Genomic DNA, 25,944 nt, shown 5'->3' on the forward strand with positions numbered 1-25,944 from the left:
TACTCAAGGTGTTGAGTGGGCACCAACACCGACTTTTTTAGGTTCAGTGCCCAACCCAACTCCTGGAGAGTTTGCATGGTAATCGCCAAATCCTCCCTCAATTCTGAGGCAGAAGCTGCTCTCAGGAGGTGATCTAGGTAACCCATGATTGCGATCCCACGTTGCCTGAATAACGCCAGAATTGGGGCTAACACCTTGGTGAAGACCAGGGGTGCTGATGGCAGGCCAAAATGGAGAGCCACAATTTGTTAGTGCTCTTCCCCGACAGCAAATCGCAGAAACCTGATGCCTGAGGCATATGGGTACATGTAAGTATGCGTCCTTAATGTCCAAGGACACAGGAAGTCCCCCTGATGGAGTGCAGCAACCACGGAGTGAACTGGTTCCATCCTGAACCTTTGCACTTTCACAAAGCTGTTGGGGACCTTGAGGTCCAGGATTGGATGGACCCTTCCTTCTTTGGGACTGCAAACAGATTGGAGTAGAATCCCTGAAACCTTTCCAGCGATGGTACAGGTACCATCACCCTGCGTAGTAGCAGGTTCTGTACTGCCCCCAGTATCAGGTCCTGTACTGCTTGGTGGACAAGAAATGCCATCTTGTACCCTGATGAAACCAGTTTGCAGACTCATTGGTCAGACACTAGGGAGGTCCACCGAGCTGCAAACTCCCGAAGGCGATCCCCCCACCCGAGAGTCAGGCGGGGCAAATCTTCATGCTGCAACATTTTTTTGCTCGCAGACTTGTTTGGCTTTCGAAACCAGGGACTCTTGTCCTTCAGCAGACACCTTGTCGGACTGGGAACTCTTAGCTGCCGACCCAGACAGGCGAAAAAGACGTTTCTGAGTGGAAAGAGGGCCCCTACCTACGGCGTGGCTTCTTACCCTTCCTGGACTGTGGGAGCAATGTGCTCTTCACACCGGTAACATTTTTAGTAATGTCATCCAGCGAGAGTCAAAATAGCCTCTCATCTTGGAAGGGCAAATCTGGTAGTGCCTTTTTAGATGCCTGGTCCGCAGACCAGCATTTCAGCCAAATCAGGTGCCGTAGCACCACTGCTGATATTGATGCTGTAGAGAGCAGGATGACCATATCCAGGGCCGCATCACAGACATACTTAAAGTGGAAGTAAACTCCCCTATCATTTTCAGCCAAGGAAGCTGTCATCTTTGCTTCTGTTTAATCTTCAATTGCTATGGTGCTGCACATGTGATTCGTTATGACACCAGCCATTGGATGGTTTGATAGTTTGGCTGAGAGCACAGCCAATGTGCAGTTTTGCATTCCCGGCATGCTTTTTTTTTTTTTTTTTTAACTGTTTAAATCCATGGGTTTACTTCCACTTTAAGGCCATGCACCAACTGATCTGCCAGTTCTATGCAGACCGGGGAAGTCTGTTGCTTCTCCAATTCACGGTGCAACAACTTTGCCCATTCGATAAGCGTCTGCGACACCAAGGCCATGGCCAGCACAGGCCGTTCCACTGACCCCACAACCGTAAACATGGACCGGGCCACTACCTCGGCCCTCCTGTTGGCAGGGTCCTTAAAGGCAGGAGTCCCTTCAACCGGAATCGTGGTTACTTTATTCAACCTGGATACCGGGGGACCAACGACCGTAGGAGATGCCCATTTTTTCAGGAGGCTCTCCTCAAAAGGTTAACACAACGCCATTGTTATCGGGATCGAAAAGGCCCATTGCGAGCTTCCCCATTCCTTGTAAATGAACTTATCAAAATAAGTTAAATACAGAAACAGCTTAGGCGCGTGGGCCGGTTTGCGGGACCCAAAAGGGACTGCCATCTCAGCAGATGCCCCTGCTGTATCCTGCATCTTCAGGGTATCCCGCACCACTGTGATAAGTGCTCCTACTAGCGCTTTTTCCTGCACTAACCCGGACACAGAGTCATCCTCACTGTCCGAACGGCCCTGGTCCGCATCCTCCGACATGTCAGAACAGGGGCCACCTGTCACAGTGGGGCTCAAGTCTGAATCAGAGCTCTCCCCAGAAGACGGGGGGGGGGGGGGTATTTTTTACCCCCATTGTGCCCGCATGCTGCCTCCACCCTGGCAACAAAGGACTCCAGGACCACGGACAAAGCGTCCATAGGCACCTCATTTTGTGCAGGTGAGCCGGTTGCAATAGCAGGGACGTCTGGTGAAGAAGTGCCAGCTTCTGACGTCATGCTGACACTCACTCACCTGCCACTACTCAGAGACTTAAAGCAAGGTACACAAAATTTCACCCACCTAGCTGCTCGCAGACTGAGGGGCCCCCCGCAGGACTCACCACCCTGACCGAGTACTGCGCTGTGCTGTCGCCATCCGCTCTGCCCTGTGTCAGTCACAAGGTGTTCTGAGTGAAAACCACGCTGTTCTGGAAGCATACAGTCACCAGCACTAGAGGTAAACCGCGCTGAGGCTACAAGAAAAAAAATTGTCCGGCGGCTGCTCTAGCAAACAAAAAGAAAATGGTCACGGAACCTTTTAGGAAATGGCTGACTAATACACTGACTAAGGCTACAAGCAAATGGGCACAGCCTCAAAAATGGCGGCCTCCCCTCATGGTAAACAGCCTGAACACCTCACTGTGGCCAGAAAAAACAGGGAAAGAAGGAACGGCCCCGACAGCCAGTGCAGCCCCCCCGCCAAGGCCGGAGCCACCCCGGAGGACCCCTGGCCAGGTACATACACAGCACCTCATGCCCAGTCACACAGCGGCCCCAGCATGGGGAGGAGGGAATGAGGGACAGGGAGAGAAGAAAGGGAGAGTGAGAGACCCCCTAGTCGACCTCCCAGGGAATGCCCAGCTACTCCATCCTGCGAAGGCAAGTGGAGCCATACTTACCCCTCCTGTCGGGACTGCTGGACACATTCCACCACAGACCCATCACCTGAGCAGTACGGGGTGGTTTTCAGCCACGTCACACTGACACGGACAGCAGTAACCCAGTCATATGTGTGGCCCGGAGCATACAGCTCACCGGCTGCCCCTGGACCAGAAAGGGGCATGTCGCGGCCGACCCAGTGCGTAGCTAGGGCCTGCTCAAGCTCGATGGCCAGGCTGGGGAGACTGCAAGGATCTATATTATCCAGCCTGTCACCCAGCCCAGCTGTTGATTGTAGAACACAGGATCAAAATTGCAGAAAAAAAATGAAAAAATTCCCAGGATCAATTGTCCCCTCAGGGAGCCAGGTCCTTCTACACTAGGCAGAAAAAAACTGAGCTGCACAAAGCAGAGTGAGGGGTTATAGCCAGTGGGACCACCCCCTGGGCAGTGCTGTGCAGTTTTGCTGTTTTTACATGTTTTACATGTTCTGCCTAGTCCTCTCCTGAAGGTGGTGAAATAACCCTAAGGTCAATATTTAAAGGAGCTTGGTCCATTGATGAACAAGAGAGAAACAGCGTTTGACTATTGAAAATGCACGTTAATGCTAGGCGCATTTAGCACTTGAGCGTTAATTTCAATGGCCAGAATAAATTCTGCCTAATGAAAGATTAATGCCCATGCACCCTACACACTTGTAAAAGCATAAGAGTTTTTTCTTTGTAAAAACACTGCTGCCCGGAGGAAAGGTTTTCAGGAGAAAACATCCGGTGTGCATGAGGCCATATAAATATTTACATAGTAGGTAAGGTTGAATAAAGACAATAGTCCATCCAGTTCAACCTGTGTAGGTGTACGGGTGTTAGTGTCTATAATTACTTCCCATATCCCTGTATGTTGTGTTTTTTAAGATGCACATCCAGAAGTCTTATAAAAATATACATACTCCCCGCTGCCACCACCAATTGTGGAAGAGTTCCACATCCTTATTGCCCTGACAGTGAAAAATCCCCTGCGCAGTTGAAGGTTAAACCTCTTCTCCTCTGATCATGAGACTGTCAATCACTGTGGTCACAAGATCTGAAGGCCGACTGCTTACCAGCATTTAGTTCCTCCAAAAGGGTTGGGAAGGGGGTCAGCGACAAAGGGTTAAAGTAACTAAAGTTGATGTCTTTTTCCTTTTTTTTTTTTTTAGATGTGATTTTGTAATGCAGGACGGGGGGGGTCAGGGGAAAGAAAGTAAAATGTTGTGCTCACCAATGGCTCCAGTTCCTTGGTGTCAATCAGATTCAATTCTTTTACAAAATAATAAAAGTGTTTGTAGCAGGTATTCACATGTGCCTCTGCACCCATCTGGATGATTCTGTCAAAGTGATGAATGTAGACATGAACAAAGACACGGAAAAGTCTCGACAGAATTTTTTTCACTACCTGCAGAAAATTCTTTGGAAAAGGAGTACCTATCAAAAGAAAACAAAGAAATATATGAAAACATTTACTATATACAGAATGAGTTAAAGTGGTTCTAAAGTCTAGGTGTTAACCTAATGCATTCCCTGCATTAATGTAAAAAAATAAATAAAAAAAAAACAAACACACGCAATAATGGTTTCCTGCCTCCCAAAAAAACACTTACCTGACACCTCTTACAATCCAGCATTGTCCCTGCCAGCAGCCCCACTCTCCTCTGTGCTTGGATTCACAGAGCAGTGAGCTATAGGTTCCTGCTGCTGTCAGCCAAATCCTGTGATCAGGGAGTGGGGAATATGGGCAAGCTTTGCTGTGTGTGTCTATCAATGCACACAGCCTGGCTCAGGAGAGCACCTGCTTAGGTGCCCCATAGCACACAGCTTGCTGTGGGCACACGCTGAGAAGAGCCGTGAACAGCACTAGCCTTGGACCACCAAAAAATAGGTAAGGGGCTGCTCTGAGCAAGATCATTGCACAGAGCAGGTAAGTACATGAGAGTTTTTATTTTAACTTAACTTGCTCACTAAGCACTTAAACCCCCTTCCTAACCAGAGCAATTTTCAGCTTACGGTGCTCTCACATTTTGAATGACAATTATGCATGCAACCCTGTACCCATATGAAATTGTTGAGATTTATTTAGTGGTATTTGATCACCACTAGGTTTTTAATTTTTAGCGCTATAAAATGAAAAAAATAAATAAAAAAAAATTACTGAATCTTTTGTAAGAAAGTGCATTTTTCTTTGTTTCGGTTATAAAATTTTGCAATTTTTTCCATAAATTTTGGCCAAAATGTATACTGCTACATATCTTTTGTAAAAATAACCCACATCAGTGTAAATTATTTGGTTTTTGTGAAAGTGAGGCCCCTTTCACACTGAGGCGATTTGCAGGCGCTAAAGTGTTAAAAATAGCACCTGCAAATCGCCCTGAAAGAGCCGCTCAGTGCACTACAATGTGAAAGCCCTGGCTTTCACACTGGAGCGGTGCGCTTGCAGGACGGTCCAAAAAGTCCTGCAAGCCGCATCTTTGGAGAGCTGTAGGAGCGGTGTATTTACCGCTCCTAAAGCGCCCCCTCCGATTGATAACAATGGGGCAGTGCAGCGGCGCTTTGCACTGTTAAAACTGCCTGCTAGTGGCCGATCAGCGCCGCTAAAACGACGGCAAAGCACCGCTAAACATAGTGGCGCTTTACCGCCAGCGCACTGAGCGCCCCAGTGTGAGGGGCTTTATAGAGTCTACAAGCTATGGTGCCAATCATTGAAAATTGATCATACCTGATGTACAGATGGCTTATCTCATTTCTTGAGACACTGAGGCTGGGTTCACACTGGTACGACACGACAGTCGTACCGTCCATGAATCAGACTTCGCTCTGCGACTTGAAGTCAAACTTCAATCCTGACAATACCAGGCACTGCGTGTCTGGTATGAATCTTTAGGGGAAAGGCCACGCAAATAAATAAATAAATAAAAAAGCAAAGTAGGCAAGCATGAGGTTCCCCCTTCAAGACCATACCAAGCTCTTCGGTCTTGAGTGGATTCTAAGGGTGAACCCCCACGTCAAGAAAACCGCGTGGGGTCCACCACAAAATCTATACCAGACCCTTATCCAAGCACGTAGTGGTCAGGAAAGAGGGCGGGGATGAGAAACCCCCCTCTCCTGAACCATACCAGTCCACATGCCCTCAACATGGGTGGGGATGCTTTGGGGCGGGGGGCTCGCCCACCCCAAAGCACCTTGTCCCCATATGTTAAAGAGGACAAGGGCATCTGGTTGCCGGGGGGCTTAGCATCTGGAAGCCCCTTTTAACAAGGGGGGCCCCAGATACCAGCCCCCACCCTATGTGAATGATTATGGGGTACATTTTACCCCTACTCATTTAATAAATAAATAAATAACAGAAAAAAGGATTTTTAAAACAGCTTACCTGTAAAAATCCTTTTCTTTGATGTAAATCAGGGGATACAGAGCCATAGTAGTTACTATGTGGGTTATAGGGCCACTGATAGGGCGTGCCAGTGTCCATCACCTAAGGCAAGAAATGCACTCCCTATATAACCCCTCCCACTACTGAGTCCTCAGTTTTGTAGCCAAGCAATACAAGTGTATACCAAGAAAGGAGGGTTCTCTGTGTCCCCTGATGTACAAAGAAAAAGGATTTTACAGGTAAGCCCTTTTAAAAATCCTGTTTTCTTTTCATACATCAGGGGACTCAGAGCCATAGTAGTTACTATGTGGGATGTCCCATAGCAATGGCAACTGAAGGGAGGGAGACAACAAAAAAAAGGAGGCCAGAGGACTCATACTGAAGCCTGCAGAACACTGGCCCAAAAATCCTCATGACCTTTAACATCGATTTGATAAAATCTGGTAAATGTATGAACTGAAGACCAACTTGCAGTCTTACAGATCTGAGCCATAGAGGCCTGATGATGCACCGCCCAAGAGGCACTAATCTCCCTGGTTGAGTGTGCCTTAACATGAAGAGGAGGAATTTTCACCTTTAAGCCGTACGCTTGAACAATCACTTGACTAATCCACTTGGAAATAGTATATTTTGATGCTGCCTGTCCCCTTTTTGGACCTTCTGCCAGCACAAATAAAACCTCTGTTTTGTGAACCGGCGTCTCATGTGCATGGGGCATAAACTCTGCTGAACACGTTTTTTAAAAGCTGAAACCGGCATTTAGAAACGCCCGTTTAGCTGCGTTTGCATGCCGCGTTTAGAAGTGTTTAACCGCGTTTGCATCTAGAACCTCATAAGACCATCCCCAAGCTCAAAAACAGCTATTTTGTGAGAACAGAGTGAGTAGCAGCAGCTGTGAGAGCAGCAGTGTACTTGTATTTAGCATGTCACCTGCCACAAGTTGTGGATTGTCCACTTGCCACGTCACCTGCCACAAGTTGTGGATTGTCCACTTGCCACGTCACCTGCCACAAGTTGTGGATTGTCCACTTGCCACGTCACCTGCCACAAGTTGTGGATTGTCCACTTGCCACGTCACCTGCCACAAGTTGCTAACATATGGGTCAAATTCCAATTATACTTCGGATAACAGCAATGCTAGTGGTTTATTGGATTGGATCAAGGGCTCATTAGGGTATATAAATGGTCTATGAATCATTGCAAGCTATTAGAATTGTTTAACATTTTTTTAATGGTTTTTCATCATTTGCCATCATTTTTAAAAATTTTAATGTGAAACAAATAGGGCACCTTTAAAAAATGCTTATAAAACGCAAACGCGGCTAAACACGGAACCGGCGTTTTGCCGCATTTGCCGTCTGAAACGTGGAAAACGTTTGCGTCTGAACCCATTTTTTTGCTTCTGGAAAAACGAGGTTAAAACGCAACTGCCTAAAAACGGCAAAAAATGAGACTATGTACATGGACACATAGGATAACTTTGAATGAGTTCAGGCGCAGTTTAAAAAAAGTGTCCAACTGCCTCTGAGCGTGCGTTTAACAGCGTCTCGTGTGCATGGGGCCTTAAATAGACTCCGATTGCTCTTACTACATCAAGGGAATGTAGTGCCTTTTCTTTCCTAGATTGAGGCTCTGGGAAGAAAGGACAATATCTTAGTTTAAATGAAAACCTGTTACCACTTTTGGTAGGAATTCAGGACGAGGACGTAAAACCACCTTATCCTTATGCATGATGAAATATGGCTCTTTACAAGACAGAGCCGCTAGTTCCGATACTCTTCTAGCAGAAGAAATGGCAACCAGAAAGATTATCTTTCTTGTCAAAAGAACCAAGGAAATTTCTCGTAAAGGCTCAAACGGCTGATTCTGCAAAGCCGATAAGACCAAATTTAAATCCCAAGGATTTAGAGGTGCCTTGATACGGGGGTTAATCCGTGTTAGCCCCTAAACAAAGCTACGCACCAGAGAATGGTAAGCAAGAGGCCGTTGAATAAATACTGACAAGGCCGAGATCTGGCCCTTGATCATACTCAAGGCCAACTTAATTTCTAATCCCATTTGCAGGAAATCAAGGATCCTATCTATGACATACTTCCTGGGTTGCCAACCCCTGGATCTGCACCAACAAACATATGCCTTCCAGACTATAGTAAATGATTCTGGAAGCCGGCGTCCTGGCATTAATCAAGGTAGACACTACCAAAGGATACAATCCACGATCCTTTAGAATGTAGGTCTCAATAGCCAAACCATTAAATTTAGCGTCTAAGGTAGGATGGAATACCGGACCCTGTGTGAGAAGGTCTGGCCATAATGGCAGAGTTCGAGGGACTTCTACTGCCATCTTTATAATCTATGACTAAGCACCATGTTCGGTGTGAAACATGTCAGCGGCTGTGCAGTTAGTCTGTTTGCCAGCCTAGATGCTATGATTTCAATTACATTTTTTAAATAAAGTTGAATAATTTGGAGTGCGGCTATCCAGCTACATCTTTTCTACGCCATCTTTATGATCTCGGCAAACCAAGATCTTCTGGGCCATGCTGGGCCACCAGAATTACCTCCTTTCGTTCCTGCGCGATCCTGCTGAGAAGATGCGGAAGTAGCAGAGCTGGAGGAAATGCATAGATCAGTAAAAACTGATGCCATGGGAAGACTAATGTGTATGTTCCGCATGCTAGCAGAACCCTCGCTCGACACAAAGTTGTCAACTTTGTTGTTGAATCTGGACGCAAACAGGTCCACGTCCAGAATACCCCATTTCTGACATATCGCCAAGAAGATGTCAGGGTGAAGAGACCATTCGCCCGGAAATAATGGTTGGCGCCTCAAGTAGTCCTCCTGCCAATTCTCTATTCCTGGAATGAAAATTGCCGATAGGCAAGGAATGTTGTGTTCTGCCTAAGCTAGAACACGATTCACCTCTTTTTGGGCTGCACAACTTCTCGTGCCCACCTGGTGATTGATGTAAGCCACAGCCGTGGCATTGTCAGACTGGATCCTGACAGGACAATCCTGTAGTCTGACCGTCCAAGATTCTAGGGCCAGACGTACTGCCCGAATCTCCAAAATGTTGATAGGCAAGGTCCTCTCTAATTTGGACCATCTCCCCTGGACAGAATCTTCTTCCAGGACTGCTTCCGAGCCTAGAAGGCTGGGATCTTGTCACCACTTTCCAGGATACTGGTAGAAAGGATTTTTCCTTTTGGAGATTGCTGGATATCACCACCAATTTAGGCGTACGTCAGGAGCCAAGCGTATTGGAAAATCCAAGGCCTGAATCTTATTGTTCCAGACCAAAAGGATGGTGCTTTGAAGCAGTCTTGAGTGAAACTGCGCATTAGGGACTGCCTCGAAGAAGGCCACCATTTTCCCATCCTAACATGCACAGCCGAATGGAAGGATTTTTCTTTGCTTTGATTTGATAAGTTGAATTAGTCCTATAATGGAACTGATTCTTGTCTGGGTTAAGAATACCTTCTCCTGTATGGTATCTATGACCAGCTCCAATTACTGTAATCTCTTTTTTTCTAGGTTGAGCATCCAACCTAGAGATTCCAGGTAGATTACAGCTGTGATCAGACTCTGGTTTAGACCGGAGACTGAATGATCTATTCAAAGTAGATAGTCTAAATAGGCTAGGACCGTTATGCCTTGAGCTCTTAATCTGGTTAAAGGAGGTGCCAGAATCTTTGAGAACACCCGTGGTGCTGTAGCTAGACCGAATGGCTGGGCCACAAAATGGAAAATTATGATTTTCTATTTCGAAGAGCAGAAATTTCTGGCGAGCGGGAAATATTGGCATGTGGAGATATGCATCTTTGATATCGATTGAAGCCAAAAACTCCCTTCCTTGTAGGATGTAAACAACTGATCGGATTGATTCCATGCGAAAGGATCGGATGTTTAAGTGCTGATTCAGATCTGTGGAGCTCTAGAATGGGTCTTACCTTTCCATTTGGTTTTGGAACCGTGAAAAGGTTTGAATAAAAACTTGTGCCCTGTTCCTCTAATGCCGCGTACACACGATCAAACAATCGGGTGGAAAAGTCCGGCAAACTCAAGTCCGCCGGACAATCCCCTGTGTAGCCTCCGGCGGACTTTTTTACCCGAAAGTACGGCGGCGACGCATCCTTCGCGGGCCCCGCCTACCTGGAGACGCATTAGGGAACCTCTGATATCACCAACTGGCATAATAGATGATCCAGAGCTAGAAAGACTTATTTTTCTCTGAATCCCTGGGAACATTTGACCTTAGAAAAACGAGGAGACGGAAACTCTCGGAACTCTAGTTTGTAACCAAGAGAAACTGCAGAAGCCACCCATCTGTCTTGACATTGTTCCTGCCAGATCTTTGAGAATTGCAGGAGTCATCCCCGCAACCAAGTGAGCGGGGGCGCCCCTTCATAAGGAGGCTTTAAAATTCCGCTTTGTGGGCTTTCTGCCCTAAGATCTCTTCTGACGCTGGTGCTGCCCTTGGGGTCTTCCCCTTGAACCTGACGGTTGAGGCCGTCGAGGCCTTCCCATCTTGAATGAGAAATGTTTGAACTTCTTTACTGGTAAAAGAGAGCTTTTCCCATTAGAGATCCTTTGGATGTATTTATCCAGATCGTCTCCAAATAGCTGTTCACCATGTGCGTCTGATACACCCGCCCATTGCTGGGCCTGCTGATCAAGCAGAATTTTAAGTATCTCTACAAACTGTTCCTTAATGGACTGAGATACACCAATTGCCGCAAGAACCAGCTGCGCTACTGAACTTGCTAAAGACATATTGCTTTTAGAAAGACGTTCTAACTTTTTATCTGTTGGATCCTTTAACATTAGCACATTATCCACCGGACATGTGAGACTCTTGTTCACTGAGGCAGCATCAATTGCTGGAACCCACCATTTCTTATGGAAGACATAGGATAAAGTTTGGAGAATTTCTTAGGGGGAAAATATTGTTTATCCGGATGTTCCCATTCAGAATATGTAAGCTTTTTTAGCCATGAATGCAGACCACCGTCAAACAACCTATTGCAAAATAACAGTAGATGTAGTAAAAACAAGCGTCATGTTCACTTCACTCTGGTTGAGACATTATGGCTGCATAACTCGAAGAATATTTGAAGGCTACCCAACAGGCCCAGATCTTTGTTGACAACTCAGATTTACCCCGGAGGGAAAGGGTCATATCCTCCATGTAATATGTGGTATCAACATTGAGCAACCAACGCCGGAGGGTGGGGATCGTCTTCAGCTTCCAAAACTGAGGAATGAGGGTTTTAGCAGCGTTTAAGAGATGTGGTGTAATCGACCTCTTGTAGGAGCCTGTCGGCCTTCCCGTGCAATGGAACAGGACATACCACGGGTCATTAGGTACCTCCCACCCTTGGATTTCTTTAATTGTGTATATGATCGCCAGCCAGAATGGGCGGATCCTCGGGCAGTACCACCAAATATGGGCATGAGTGGCTACCTCCCTGCACTCCCGCCAACAGAGTGGGGAGGACTGGGGAGAGAACCTATGTAAGACAACCGGTGTGTAGTGCCATCTGGTCAAAAGTTTATACGCCATTTCTGATGTCTTAGAGGATCCAGAGGAGGCATGAGCCAGTGTTAGGATTTGTGACTGCTGGGACGGAGATAGCGCCATTTGTAGTTCCCTTTCCCAGTACCGTAGAAAGGAGGGGGTACCCGTAGAGGTGAGGGACAGCAAGGCCTGATAGAAGTACGAGACTGGCCGCTCAATCGGGTCAGGTTCAGCAAATGCGGTTTCCACAGGTGTAAGCTCCGCCAGGGTGCGCAGGGGTTTTGGGAGCATGCGAACAAAGTTCAACAGTTGATGATGTTTCCAGCGATCCATGTAGGAAATGGAGGAGTCCCCCATGATGGACGCAAGAGGTAGCACCCCGGATGGGCCAGTGAACTGATGTAGATAGGTGTTAGTGCCCAGCCGCCACGGGTGAATCTGAGGGTCCATGTTACCCGGTGGGAAAAAGTTGTGACCCACCAAGGGCATCAGGGGGGAGTTATACAGCCAGCCATACCTCTTACAGATAGAGTCCCATACCATCAAGGAGGAGTGTGTAAGTGGGGACGTGGTAGGCAAAAGGGTTCGGAACTTCCTCGGTATCCACATCAGCGTGGAAGGTTCAGCTCCACAAAGATCTGTTTCCACATTTACCCAGAGTTTCGTGCCCTTGCAATACTTCAAGTCAGAAAGTCTGGTCAGCACAACGGCCCTATAGTAGAGTTTGAAATCTGGTACAGCTAAACCCCCGCTACACTTCGGGCGGATGAGGAGTGTTCTATTCAGCCTGGGCCTTTTCCTATTCCATATGTACCGGTATACCATAGATGTCAAAATTGTAAAAAACCCCACCGGTATCCCAAACGGGACCATCTGCAACATGAAGAGCACCCTGGGCAGCAAGTTCATCTTAACCAGGCCTATTCTTCCCAGCCAAGAATGTCGTAGCTGGGACCATTTTTGGATATCGGACCTAAGAGTGTTGAGTAAAGGCAGAAAGTTAGCGCGGAAAAGGGACGATAATGAGGGCGTTAGGTAAATGCCCAAATATTTCATGGAGCTCAGCTGCCAGTTAAAGGGATAGTTCTTTTTCAGGTGGGATACTTGTTTGGCGGGTACAGAGATGTTTAACATTTCCGATTTGGACATATTGATTTTAAAGTTTGACACCGCGCCGTAGGCCGAAAACTCGGACATAAGATTTGGAAGGGTGATCAGAGGCTGTTGCACGTAGAACAAAATATCGTCCGCGTAAGCCGCGTATTTGTGTTCCGTCGTACCTATGGTAACACCACGTATATTCGGATTTTGTCTAACAAGGGATAAAAATGGTTCTAGGGATATCGCGAATAAAATCGGCGAGAGCGGGCACCCCTGACGAGTGCCGTTGTATAGGGTGAAGGGATCACTAAGGGTTCCGTTAATCCGGATCTGAGCTGTGGGGCAGTGGTACAACGCCGCTATTTGGGAGCGCAGAGTGGGACCTATGCCCAGGTGCGCCAGCGTAGCCATAAGGAAGTCCCAGTCCACCCTGTCAAACGCCTTCTCAGCATCCGTGGAGAGTAACAGGGTGGGCTGGGCAGTCCGCCGCATATATGCCATCAAGGAGAGTGTGCGGAGAGAATTATCCCGCGCTTCCCTCCCGGGGATGAATCCTGTCTGATCCCGTGAAATCCATTGTGGCACCAGGGGGAGCAGCCTATTCGCTATGGCTTTAGCATAAATCTTCGCATCTATATTCAAGAGCGAGATAGGGCGGTAGCTCGCGCAGTCACTAGGGTCCTTGCCCTCCTTGGGTAATACCGTGATATGTGCATGAGTGGTCTCCGGGCGAAGGTCCCCGCCGTCCGAGGTCACGTTAGCATATCTGGTCAAGTACGGCATCAGTATGTCAGCGTACGCTCTATAATACGATACCGTGAGGCCGTCTGGACCCGGTGCCTTACCGCGCGCCATAGCTTTCATGGCGCCCAGAAGCTCCGCAGTCGTCAACTCCCTCTCCAAGGAAGCCAAAACCTCCCCGGAGAGTTTCGGGAGCGCGGCGCGGGCCAGATAGTCCCCAATAAGGCGTCTCCGAGCCTCTCTATCATGGTCCCCCTGGCGCACCCGGTACAGGCGCTGGTAAAAGTCCCGGAATGTCTTGGCTATACGGGGTGTCTCGAACACCAAGTCTCCCGAGGGGGTCTTAACTTTGGCAATAAACGCTGCATTCTTCCGCTGTCGCACCGAATTAGCCAGCAGTCTACTGGGCCTATCGCCCCACTCATAAAAACGGTGAGCTACCAACCGCGCGCGACGTTTGTGGTCTAAATGAAGGAGAGACTTCAAGGTCTCCCGTTTTTCCGTTAAGGCGTGGAAAAGGGCCGGAGTCTGGTTCAACTTATGTCGGCGTTCTAAGTCAGTAATGTCCCGCAACAAGTTGGCCTGTTGAGTTAAGCGCTCCCTCTTTTTCCTAGAACCCAATTCTATGAACTTTCCCCTAATATACACCTTGTGGGCCTCCCAGAGCACTCCCGGTGAAACTTCAGGGCTGACATTAGTCTTAAAATAAAACTCCAAACTATCACCCATCACCTTTTTATCCGCCTCTTCGGCTATCAGGTCCTCATTCAATTTCCAGTTAGTGGCCTTCAGGGGTATGGACGCCACGCTAATGGTTAAGGAAATCGGAGCATGGTCCGAAATGGGGGACGATTCAATGCTGGACTTCACTATGAGCGGGAGGTGTTGGTGGTCAATGAAGCATAAATCTATTCTAGAGTAGGTTTGGTGCACCGGGGAAAAGTAGGTAAAGTCCCTTTCCCGCGGGTGAGCAATTCTCCAGACATCCATCAATTGTAGGTCATGGAGTCGAGAACGTATATACCTTATTCCCCTGCTGGAAAGCGAGGATCCACCCCTAGAGGTGTCCAGAGTAGGTTCCAAGGGAACATTAAAATCGCCCGCTAGGAGAATGCATCCACGTGCAAAGTTCCGCAGGGAGCTAAGTGTGGAAGCCAAGAAACGCACCTGGTTTTTGTTAGGGGAGTATAAGGTGGCCAAAGTACACTGCATGCTGCCCAAGGTGCCCCGCAGAAACAGAAAACGTCCCGCAGGATCACACAACATTTCCTCAAACGTGAACGCGGTTCCCCTACGAAGCCCGACGGCCACACCCTTGGCTTTAGGGATATCCGAGAGGCTGTAGTACCACGTAGGGTACTGTGGTGAGTGTAACCTAACTCGAGTCGTCTGCGTGAGGTGGGTCTCCTGGAGGAAGACCACGTCCCCCCGCAAACGGTCCAGTTCCCTATATAAATTGTGTCTCTTCCCTGGGGCGTAAAGGCCCCGTACATTAAAAGATACAATGTTCACAGTAGCCATGGGGTCTCAGGAGGAGGAACCGCGATCACCACAACATTATCAATACAATACCAAGGTGGTCTGCCGCCAAAGAGGGGGGAGGGGGGGGGGGAACAGAGGAGGTGGAGGCAGTAGACAGAAAAGGTGAAAGAGAAGAGGAAAGGAGAGAGAAAGGCAACAAGAAAATGCAAGGCCCCGCTTTAGTGGGAAAAACAAATTAAACCAAAAAAGGTGCTGTCGAGAAACAGCCATTAGTGCACGCATTACTATGCCGTGCAAGAGCGGGGTGCGTGACCGCCACAGGGCCCCCACGCCCGCCACCCCAACGGGGGAACGGACGCCGAGGCCCCGCGCCGGGTAGCCCCCGCTCAAAAAGGGGGAGGCGGGACGCAGGCAGCCGGGCGCAAACCACACCATAAGGGTCCAAGGCAGCGCCCCGCGGTCCGGTGCCGACACCTAGGCAGAAAAATCTATGAATAACATCATCCAAAACCTAAAGCGCCTGTACAGAACAATATTGGTATGAAGCTAAGGCGGTAGGGTACCCAATGGGGGGGGAGAGGGGAACCATGAGTCAGATACGCTCCAAAGGCACAGCGCGGAAGATGAAAAAATGTCACGCCAATAAAAAGAAAAAGGGCAAAAGAGCAGTGATGTTCATGTCCAGACTGAGGGCCCCTTAGGGGTGCTCAGCCCTGGCCTGCAAAAACACGTTGTCGCCAGAGGCGGTCAGCTCCCTCGCACAAACTTAGTAAAAGGAACATTCAGGCGGTATGCCCCACAGATGCAAGTAGGCGTCCTGAACAGGTAACCAAGCTGAACAAGTTGGCGGGCAGGATGCCCTTTCAAGGGCGGTAATCAGGTGCAGAAGTACGGCGGGCACGGCTCACTCTCTGCCAGCCCTGGTCGGTCCCAGCGGGCAGGGGCGGGATGCCTTCTTGCCATCCAGGTAGGTCTGGGATAGGAACGGACATATCCGTGCAGAATTTGGACAGCTCCTCCGGAAATCGAAGCATTGCAGTTTTGCCATCTTTGGATGCGATCAAGGCCGCAGGGAAGCCCCACCTATATTTAATGGACGCCGCCCGGAGCAGTTCCGTGAGGGGCCTTAGGGCCCTGCGTCGATCCAAGGTTTCTTTAGCGAGATCCGGGAAAAAGGATAGCATCGCCCCATGAAAATCAAACGGATTAGCTCCCTTAGCTTTCTGCATAATCAGTTCCTTTTCAGGATAATGGTGGACCCGGCAAATAATGTCCCGTGGGACGTCTGTAGCAAGATTGCGTGGGCGGAGTGCCCTGTGCACCCGGTCAATCTTCAAAGGGGCGTCAGGTGCTCGTCCCAGAAGGCTATTAAAAATGCCCCGAACGGATGGTAACAGATCGTCGTCTCCAGTCGCTTCGGGAAGTCCCCTAATCCGAACGTTATTACGTCTGTTACGATTCTCTTGATCTTCGATCTTGTAAACGGTCGTACGATGCGAAATGGCAAGTTGACGTGTAGTCGCCTGGAGGGATCGAATAGCGTTCGCGTGGCGATCGAGACGTTGCTCCGACTCTTCAACACGAACCAATACTTGCGAGAGATCCGAACGAACTGCGGAGACCTCCTTCCTGATGACCCACTCGAGGTTCAGAAGCATGGCGGCGAGATCGGAGGTGGTAGGGAGATCGCTCACTCTCGGCGCCGCTCCGGCGGAAGGATGTGACTCACCCTCAGCCCCCGAGCCCGCCGAGGACTCGGGCGAGCGCGACCTCCGGTCCGGCCCATCGCGGGATGCGGAATCCACTCTACTCCGCGGCTTGCGGCCTAGGTCGTCCTGCTCTTCCACCTCGTCCGGTTCCACGGAAAGGAATCGCTTAATCGACCCCGTCGAGGCTCCTTTCTTGGGCAGAGACTTGCCCGTCCGCCGGCCCATCACTCAGGTAGGAAAAATATAAGTTTTTGGATGATTTTATGTATATTTCTCGGTGTCGGCCTCGGAGCTCACAGAGCACACGTCTGCTCTAGCACATCACCAGGCCACGCCCCCAAAGGAATAATGTTTTAAAGGGAATGCCTGTGTCACCAAACCTGAAGCAAGCCAAACTCCTGCTCATGTGTCCCTCCACATCCAGCAGCAGCTACACACACAGTGCTTTAAAAACTTGATGCCGTTAGGCCCGCCCCCGTGGTAATTACAGCCACCCCCTTCTTTCAAAAGAAAGTGTCTTCCCGCATGAGCGGCGGACTTCAGTTGCCTTGCAAACAACTGATATGGCGGGGGGGGGGGGGTAAAAACGGTTTGTGGTTTTTTGTTTTTTTCAAAAAATAAATGCTTTTTGCATACAAGTCCCCCGAAGGGAAAGATTCCAACATTGGGGGTGCAGGAGGAGAACCCGTCCACCCTTTCTTACCGGAGGATCTGCTTGTGGCCGGAGGAGAGGAGAAATGAAGGCTTCTGACACAGCACTGTTTCCAGCATCAGTGGTAACAGGCATGACAACAGTATAACTCAAAAGGAGAAATTCATGAGAAAATCTCCACTTACCTTTCCTCGCAGCAGGGTTATCTGAGATAAACCCAATCTTCAACCTTCATGGTGGGCTCCGAAATCTTCAGGAACCAGGAACCTAGATGTTACCCACAATCCTGGACCTGCAACAGCACCCTGCCAGTAAAACTTTATGGCTTTACTACCAAAAAGGACTGGATCCCAGGGTCCAGCTCTCTAAAAAGAGAAGCATTCGCAAGCAAAACCTTGTTTCTAGTAGTGGGAGGGGTTATATAGGGAACACACTTCTTGTCTTAGGGCGTGCTAGTGTCCATTACCCATCAGTGGCCCTATAACCCACATAGTAACTACAGTGGCTCTGTGTCCCCTGATGTATGAAAAGAAGAGGTTTTTAAAGTAATTTATTAAAGGCAGCATCAGCGTCTGTTCCAATTTCTTCTCCCCTCTGCAGCTCTTCTCCCCTCTGCCAGTTCTTCTCTCTTCTGATCTCTCTCTGCTCTAATGCTAGGGCCGCCGCGTGCTATGACTTATATAGGCATGGGGCGGGGCCACCCGCTGACATCTTCTGGATTCCCCTCCCCTTGTGACATCACTGCCCATGATGCCCCAGGGCGGGGCCACAGGATGACATCAGCTGGTGGCCCCACCCATGCCTATACAAGTCATGGCACGTGGCGGCCCTACCATTAGAGCGGGAGAGAGCTTTGAGAGAAGATTGGAGGAAGAACAGAGGGAGAAGAGAGAGGACATCCGGCAGAAATGAACAGCAGAAAGAGAGAAGGACCGAAGAGGGGAGAAAACAACAGCGGAGAAAGGAGAAGAACCGGCAGAGGGGTGAAGAAGGCTGCACATTTTGGAATTGCGCTGCAATCATGCTTTGCCATAATGGCATGCCATTAAAATTTAGGCTGCATTCTAGAACTGCACGATTCTGGCCCCAATATGAGAATTACGATTTTGATTGCTTAGAATTATCCCCAAAAAATTGAGCTACTGGTTAGTTATTTTTTTTAATTCATTAAAGTAATTTTGTTCCAAAAAATATATATTATGTTTGGTGGTTCTAATAAATTTTAGCAAAAAATAAAATAAAAATTGATTTAAAAACTTGAAACCAACAAATGTCAAAAAAAGGTTTAGTGTTTAAGTGGTTAAACTTTCCTCATTTACACAGAAGTCTATTTCATTGACAAAGTGTTACAATGTCTCTACTTAAGTTTCACTGCTAAAGAATGTTGTGATTCTTGGCAGACTGCCCGTTTTTTTTTCTTCCTTTCTTTTGACAGCCTTGGCTTCAGAAGAGCAATGAGAATTCTTTGTATAGCAAGTGAAATACTTTTTTCAAGATCACAACGGAAAAAAAAAAAATTGTGATAACAACTCTTGACGATTAATGCACTGCAACTGCCTCACACTTGCTTTGCCATATTAGCATTCTAACCGCTATTGAGGTCTCATTAACAATTAGGCTTTGCATTTCTGAAAATGCACGCTTTGCGTTGCTATGAATTTACATCTGTGCGGTTCTGAGCGAGCTGAAAATTCGCTCCGCTCTATTAACCGGTTCCCGACCAGCGCATGCCGATGTACCTCGGCAGAATGGCACGGGCAGGCATATTGGTGTACAGGTACGTCCAATCTTCAATGCAGCCCTGCCATCGCGAGCGCGCCGCCAACGTATATTCTATGAGGCATGGGCTGCAAATAAGTACTCGGGTACTCTGATGGCCCGGTGACGGGTACTCTGATGGCCCGGTGACAGGTACTCTGATGTGGCCTGCGACGGGTACTCTGATGTGGCCTGCGACGGGTACTCTGATGTGGCCTGCGACGGGTACTCTGATGTGGCCTGCGACGGGTACTCTGATGTGGCCTGCGACGGGTTCCTCGGGTACTCTGATGTGGCCTGCGACAGGTTCCTCGGGTACTCTGATGTGGCCTGCGACAGGTTCCTCGGGTACTCTGATGTGGCCTGCGACAGGTTCCTCGGGAACTCTGATGTGGCCTGCGACAGGTTCCTCGGGTACTCTGATGTGGCCTGCGACAGGTTCCTCGGGTACTCTGATGGACTGTCAGTGACAGGTACTATGAGGGGTGGTGACAGGTCCTCTTTATTTTGGGGGGCAATCAGTGTGATTTGTGTACACTGTAGGCGGTAACGAGATGTTACCGCAATCTTCTCCTCACACACGATCGGTGTGTGAGGAGAACCCAGGTAACCTCTTGTTACGCAGTTTTACATTTAGTGATCGGCTGTGAAACGATCACAGCCGATTACGTGGGTAAACAGCCGGCCAATGGCTGTTTAACAGCATCGGTGACAAGCAGTGTTCCCAGGAACTTGCCGCCACCGATGTGCAAGCACAGCGCACACGCACCGTGGGGGTGTAGCCATCTGTGATCTCGCTGTGACTTCATCACGGCCGATCACGTGGTAAACACCCATACCCAATGGCTGTTCATCCCCCTTGGTGGCGAGCGGTGGTTAAAGTCCAAATCTTTTTGCTAGAAAATTGCTTGGAAGCCGCCAAATAGGGCTGAAACAACTAATCGATTAATCGACAACTAATCGATTATGAAATGAATTGATTATTATTTTCATAATCGATTAATCGTCCAGTAACATAATGGGGTTAAAAAAACTAAAATGAGCCCTTTATAGTACAAAAAGAGCAAATAATCGCTGCTGTGATTATTACTTTCACTGTTCTACAGTAAAAAAATTAACCCCTTACAGTAGTGATTATCTGCTTTTTTTTTGTACTATAAAGGGCTAATGTTAGTTTTTAACCCCATTATGTTACTAGATGTCTTAGACCTGGTTCACATCTATGTGTTTATTGGTGCTTTTTGCAGAAATGCACTACAGTTCATTTACATGGTTTCCTATGGGACACGTTCACATCTGAAAGGGTCAGGGACTTTTAAACCCAAAATGGTGCTTTATTGGTTAAATTTACTTCAATGGAAAAGCTGCAGAAAAGCATGTAATGCGTTTTGCAGCAATTTGTGTTTTTTAATCTGCACAAAAAAAAAAAAAGCAAAAATGCAAATTGCAGTAAAATCTTGTGCGCAAAAATCAAAACGTACAGCAAAAAGCACAGCAGAAACAGATTAAAAGCAAACTGCATAGGTGTGTACCAAGCCTTATGTTGGCCACACGGATCAATTTTTCAGATGAGAATATTCAAACGAAAAATCGTTGTACATTTGCTGTTTTTAAAATTAATGTCATTCCTGAACGAAAACCACATACATTGTCTGAAAATTCCTTTGACTAAGAAGTTTTCTATTATTTCCAAATTGTCCTGTCACTGTGGTTGAAAATGAACGTCAATTTGACCCACTTTTTTTTTTTTTTAAAGGTTATTAACCGATTAATCGAAACAATAAAATCGGCCAACTAATCGATTATGGAAATAATCGTTAGTTGCAGCCCTAGCTCCAAACATATATAATTTTAAGCAGAGACCCTAGGGAATAAAATGTCAAGTGCTGCAATATTTTATGTCACACTGTATTTGCCCAGCTGTCTTTCAAACTTTTTTCCTAAAAAGGAAAAAAATAAATAAAGTAAAGTTAGCCCAATTTTTTTTGTTTTAATGTGAAAGATGATGTTACGCCGTGAGAATCGTTATTTATCCTCTAAGCAAAAAAATCGTGATTCTCATTTTAGCCACAATCATGCAGCTCTAGTGCACAGCCATTTTCAGCTCTCTCCAAGAATGTTCAATTGGGTTCAAGTCTGGGCTCTGGCTGGGCCACTCAGAGACCTTCACAGAGTTGTCCCATAGCTAAGCCTTTGTTATCTTGGCTGTGTGCTTAGGGTCGCTGAAAAACATCCACACAGCATAATGCTGCCACTACCATGCTTCACTGTAGGGATGGTATTGGCCAGGTTATAAGTGGTGCCTGGTTTCCTCCAGACATGCCGCTTACCATTCAGGCCAAAGAGTTTAATCTTTGTTTCATCAGAACGGAGAATTTTGTTTCTCATGGTCTGAGAGTCCCTTAGGTGCCTTTTGGCAAACTCCAGGCAGGCTGTCATGTGCCTTTTACGGAGGAGTGGCTTCTGTCTGGACACTCTACCATACAGGCCTGATTGGTGGAGTGCTGCAAAGATTGCCTTCTGGAAGGGTCTCCTCTCTCTACAGAGAAATGCTGTTGCTCTGTCAGAGTGACCATTGGGTGCTTGGTCGCCTCCCTGACTAAGACCCTTCTCCCCCAATTGGTCAGTTTGGCCGGGCGGCTCGCTCTAGGCAGAGTCCTGGTGATTCCAAACTTCTTCCATTTATGAATGGAGGCCACTATGCTCATTGGAACCTTCAATGCTGCAGACATTTTTCTTACCCTTAACCAGACCTGTGCCTCAATACAATTCTGTCTTGGAGGTCTACAAACAATTCCTTGAACTTCATGGCTTGGTTTTTGCGCTGACATACACCGTTAACTGCGTGACCTTATACAGACAGGTGTGTGTGCCTTTCCAAATCATGTCCAATCAACTGAATTCACCACAGATGGACACCAATCAAGTTGTAAAAACATCAAGGATGATCAATGGAAACAGGATGCACCTGAGCTTAATTTTGAATGTCATGACATAGTATGTGAATACTTGTATACATATGATGTTTTTATTTTTAATAAATTTGCAAAAATTTCAAACAAACTTCTTTCATGTCATTGTTTGTAGAATTTTGAGGAAAATAATAAATTTAATAAATATATATGAATAAATTTAATTTTGGAATAAGACTAACATAACAAAATGTGGAAAAAGTGAATCGCTGCAAATACTTTCCAGATGCACTGTATACACAGAGCTGAAGAAGGTATTGAATACATTTGTCCTCTTTGTCCCCCCGTTACCAACTCAAAATTATCTTAAAAAGCCTTCATGAAACCTGGCCGTTTTTGCAACCGGTCATTCTTTTTTACTACTTATTTGCAGATTTGACTACATTACTTTAACCACTTCAGCCCCGGAAGAATTTACCCCCTTCCAGATCGGGCTAACAACTCCATAAGCATATATTGATTGGTTTGCGCAAAAGTTATAGCGCCTACAAAATAGGTTACCGATTTATGGCATTTTTTTTATTGGGACTGCGACATTGCGGCAGACAGATTGGACAATGTTTTGAAATTATTGACAATTATACAGCGATCAGTGCTATAAATAGCCACTGATTACTGTATAAATGCCATTGGCAGGGAAGGGGTTAACACTAGGGGGGCGATCAAGAGGTTAAATGTGTTCCCTCACCGTGTGTTATAACGGTGGGAGGAGACCGATCGGTGTTGACCGAGGAGCGGCAATGTCTGCTGGGCACCCACAATCACTCGTGACAGAGCAGGAACATGGATGTGTGTGTAAACACACAAATGCACATGCTGTCAGGGGAGAGGAGACAGATTGTGTGTTCCTAGTATATAGGACGTGGATTTGTGTGTTTACACACACAGATCCACGTTCCTGCTGTCACAAGCAATCGTGGGTGCCCAGCGGACATCGTGGCCGCCGGGCACACCGATCAGCTCCTCAGTGACACAGCGGGTGCGCGTGCCCCCTATACCTCTTAAAGCGCTGCATTTGACGGGCGCTGGTGGCAAGGCTGCATTGCTTTTTTGTATCAGGTCTGCTAGAGGTGCACCGAATGGAAATTTTGCCAATACTATTAGCGTTGTTTAAGTTTAGATAATAGATTGCAGACATGAAACAAGAGATTGTTAGAAACTGAAGACATGATGATACAAGAGATGGTTAGAGACTGCATTTTTGCAGACCTTTCTTGCTCTAGAAAGGTGCTAATTTTTTATATATATTTTCTTTTTTTTAAAACTGCCATTTTTGGTATCTGTTTTCGGCCTAGTGCATCCTTCATTTTCGATACCAAAATTTCCATTCGGTGCATCCCTACTCTGTACTAGGGCCTGTTCTATTTAATCTGTTTGTAAGCGATAAAACGAAAAAGGTATGGTGGGTAAGGTAACACAAAGGTGTAAAATATTGTTGCTATTTCTGGAGGTGTCCAACATGGAACATGATATGGCATCGCTGAAAGGTTGGTCAAAGCACTGAAAACTGTAGTTTAATATTTACAAACGTAAAATAACGCACCTAGGGAAAAAGGATCCCTTGAAAGGAGTACAATACTGGGGGTACCGTGTTGGTCTGAACTACAGAGGAAAAAGATGTGGGGATATTTGTTTCCTAGTAGGGGTAGTAGAGTAATAGAAAACCAACAGACATGACATGCATGCTGCTCTGTGTAATTGAATCATTAACCACTTGCCGCCCACCCTATAACAAATAGACGGTGGCAAAGTGGTTGCATAATCCTGATCGGACGTCATATGACGTGATCAGGATTATGAGCCGCTGCGCGCCCCCGGCGATCGTTGTTGCGGGGTGTCAGTCTGACACCCGGCAACTACGATCTCGGTAAAGAGTCTCCGACGGAGACTCTTTACCACGTGATCAGCCGTGTCCAATCACGGCTGATCACAGTGTAAACAGGAAAAGCCGGTGATCGGCTTTTCCTCACTCGCGTCTGTCAGACGCGAGTAGAGGAGAGCCGATCTGCTGCTCCTCTGACAGGGGGGGTCTGTGCTGATCGATTATCAGCACAGCCGCCCCCCCCCCGAGGATGCCCACACTGGACCACCAGGGACGCCACCAGACCACCAGAGATGCCCAGGACAAGGTATGCCACCCTAGACCACCAGGGATTCCAGTCAGTGCCACAATGGATGCCAATCAGTGCCCACAATGGGCATCACTGATTGGCATGCATTATTGATTGGCACTGATTGGCATCCATTTAGTACAATATATTAGAATACAATGCTGCCTATCAGTTCCCATCTGTGCCACCTATCAGTGCTCATCCATGCCCACCTGTGCCGCCTACACATGCCCACCTGTGCCGCCTACACATGCCCACCTGTGCCGCCTACACATGCCCACCTGTGCCGCCTACACATGCCAATCCATGCCAATCCGTGCCAGCTATCAGTGCCAATTTGTGCCACCTATCAGTGCCCATCCGTGTCGCCCATCAGTGCCGCCTATCAGTGCCACATATCGGTGTCCATCAATGCCACCTCATTGGTGCCACCTCATCGGTGCCCATCAGTGCCGCCTTATCATTGCCCATCAGTGAAGGAGAAAACTTACTTATTTGCAAAGTTTTGAAACTGAAACAAAAAAAAAATTTTTCTTCAAAATCTTCGGTATTTTTTTTATTTGTTTAGCAAAAAATAAAAACCGCAGAGGTGATCAAATACCACCAAAAGAAAGCTCTATTTGTGGGGAAAAAAATGATAAAAATTTCATTTGGGTACAGTGTAGCATGACCGCGCAATTGTCATTCAAAGTGCGACAGCGCTCAAAGCTCAAAATTGGTCTGGGCAGGAAGGTGTTTAAGTGCCTGGTATTGAAGTGGTTAATTGAAAGAGGCATGTTCAAAATAATAGCAGTGTAGAGTTAAATTACTGAGTTTGAGGAAAGACGAGTTCAACTTATGTCCATTCAGTGTAAAAAAAACAGGTGACCCTTATTTAACTGATCTAGCTGATCGCGGCCGTTTACCACATGATTGCTCCATCAAATGACCGAGCGATCACATGTAAGCAAACTGGCGTGGTTTCCAAATACCTTGGAATGTCTACTTTCCAAAAAGGGGTCATTTGTGGGGGTATTTGTACTTTTCTGGCTTGTTAGGGTCTCGAGAAATGAGGCAGGCCTTCAGTACTTCAGGTTTGATCAGTTTTCAGGGATTGGCCCCATAGCTTGTGGACTATAGAACTTTCAGACAGACCAATAAAAATACCGATTTGGGTTATTTTTATCAAAGATATGTAGCAGTATAAATTTTGGCCAAAATATATGAAGAAAAATTACTAATTTGCAAAATTTTATAACAGAAAAACAAAAATGCATCTTTTTTTAACAGAATTTTCTGTCTTTTTTTTCTTTTTTGTAGTGCCCACAGCGCTGCTGACACCACCAATCTCTCCCCTCGCACTGTACCATTAGGTACAGGGAGGGGAAAGAGAAACCAGACGTGATGCCGGTTTGTTTACAAGTGATCGCTCCATCATTTGACGGAGCAATCACGTGGTAAACAGCCGCTATCAGCAGCAGTTTACCATGATCGGCGCTCACGGATGTTCTACAGTGCGCGCACCAGGGGGTATGCGAGAGCGGGATTCTGGGAGGATGTCACAGTACGCCCTCCCAGAGTTATTGAACCGCCCTGTAGTTGTCATTTGGCTATGGGCCGGTTGGCAAGTGGTTAAAAATATAATAATGACAAAAAGCTCCAAGCTGAACACAGCCTAAGGAGATATTCCCT

General features: G+C 47.2%; 1 protein-coding gene across 1 annotated transcript in view; it reads right to left on the reverse strand.

Annotated features, from left to right (window-relative positions):
- Positions 1-25,944, reverse strand: part of LOC143974436 (MOB kinase activator 3A) — a 106,930-nt gene that overhangs the window by 11,831 nt on the left and 69,155 nt on the right. The window contains exon 3 of the mRNA XM_077475817.1: positions 4,085-4,287. Coding sequence (XP_077331943.1) covers positions 4,085-4,287 — 203 coding nt within the window. The remainder of the gene's footprint in view (positions 1-4,084; positions 4,288-25,944) is intronic.

The sequence above is a fragment of the Lithobates pipiens genome, unplaced genomic scaffold (genome assembly GCF_037356315.1).
Source record: "Lithobates pipiens isolate NorthernLeopardFrog02 unplaced genomic scaffold, aLitPip1_a1.2 Scaffold_13, whole genome shotgun sequence".
In the NCBI taxonomy this organism is placed as follows: Eukaryota; Metazoa; Chordata; class Amphibia; order Anura; family Ranidae; genus Lithobates; species Lithobates pipiens.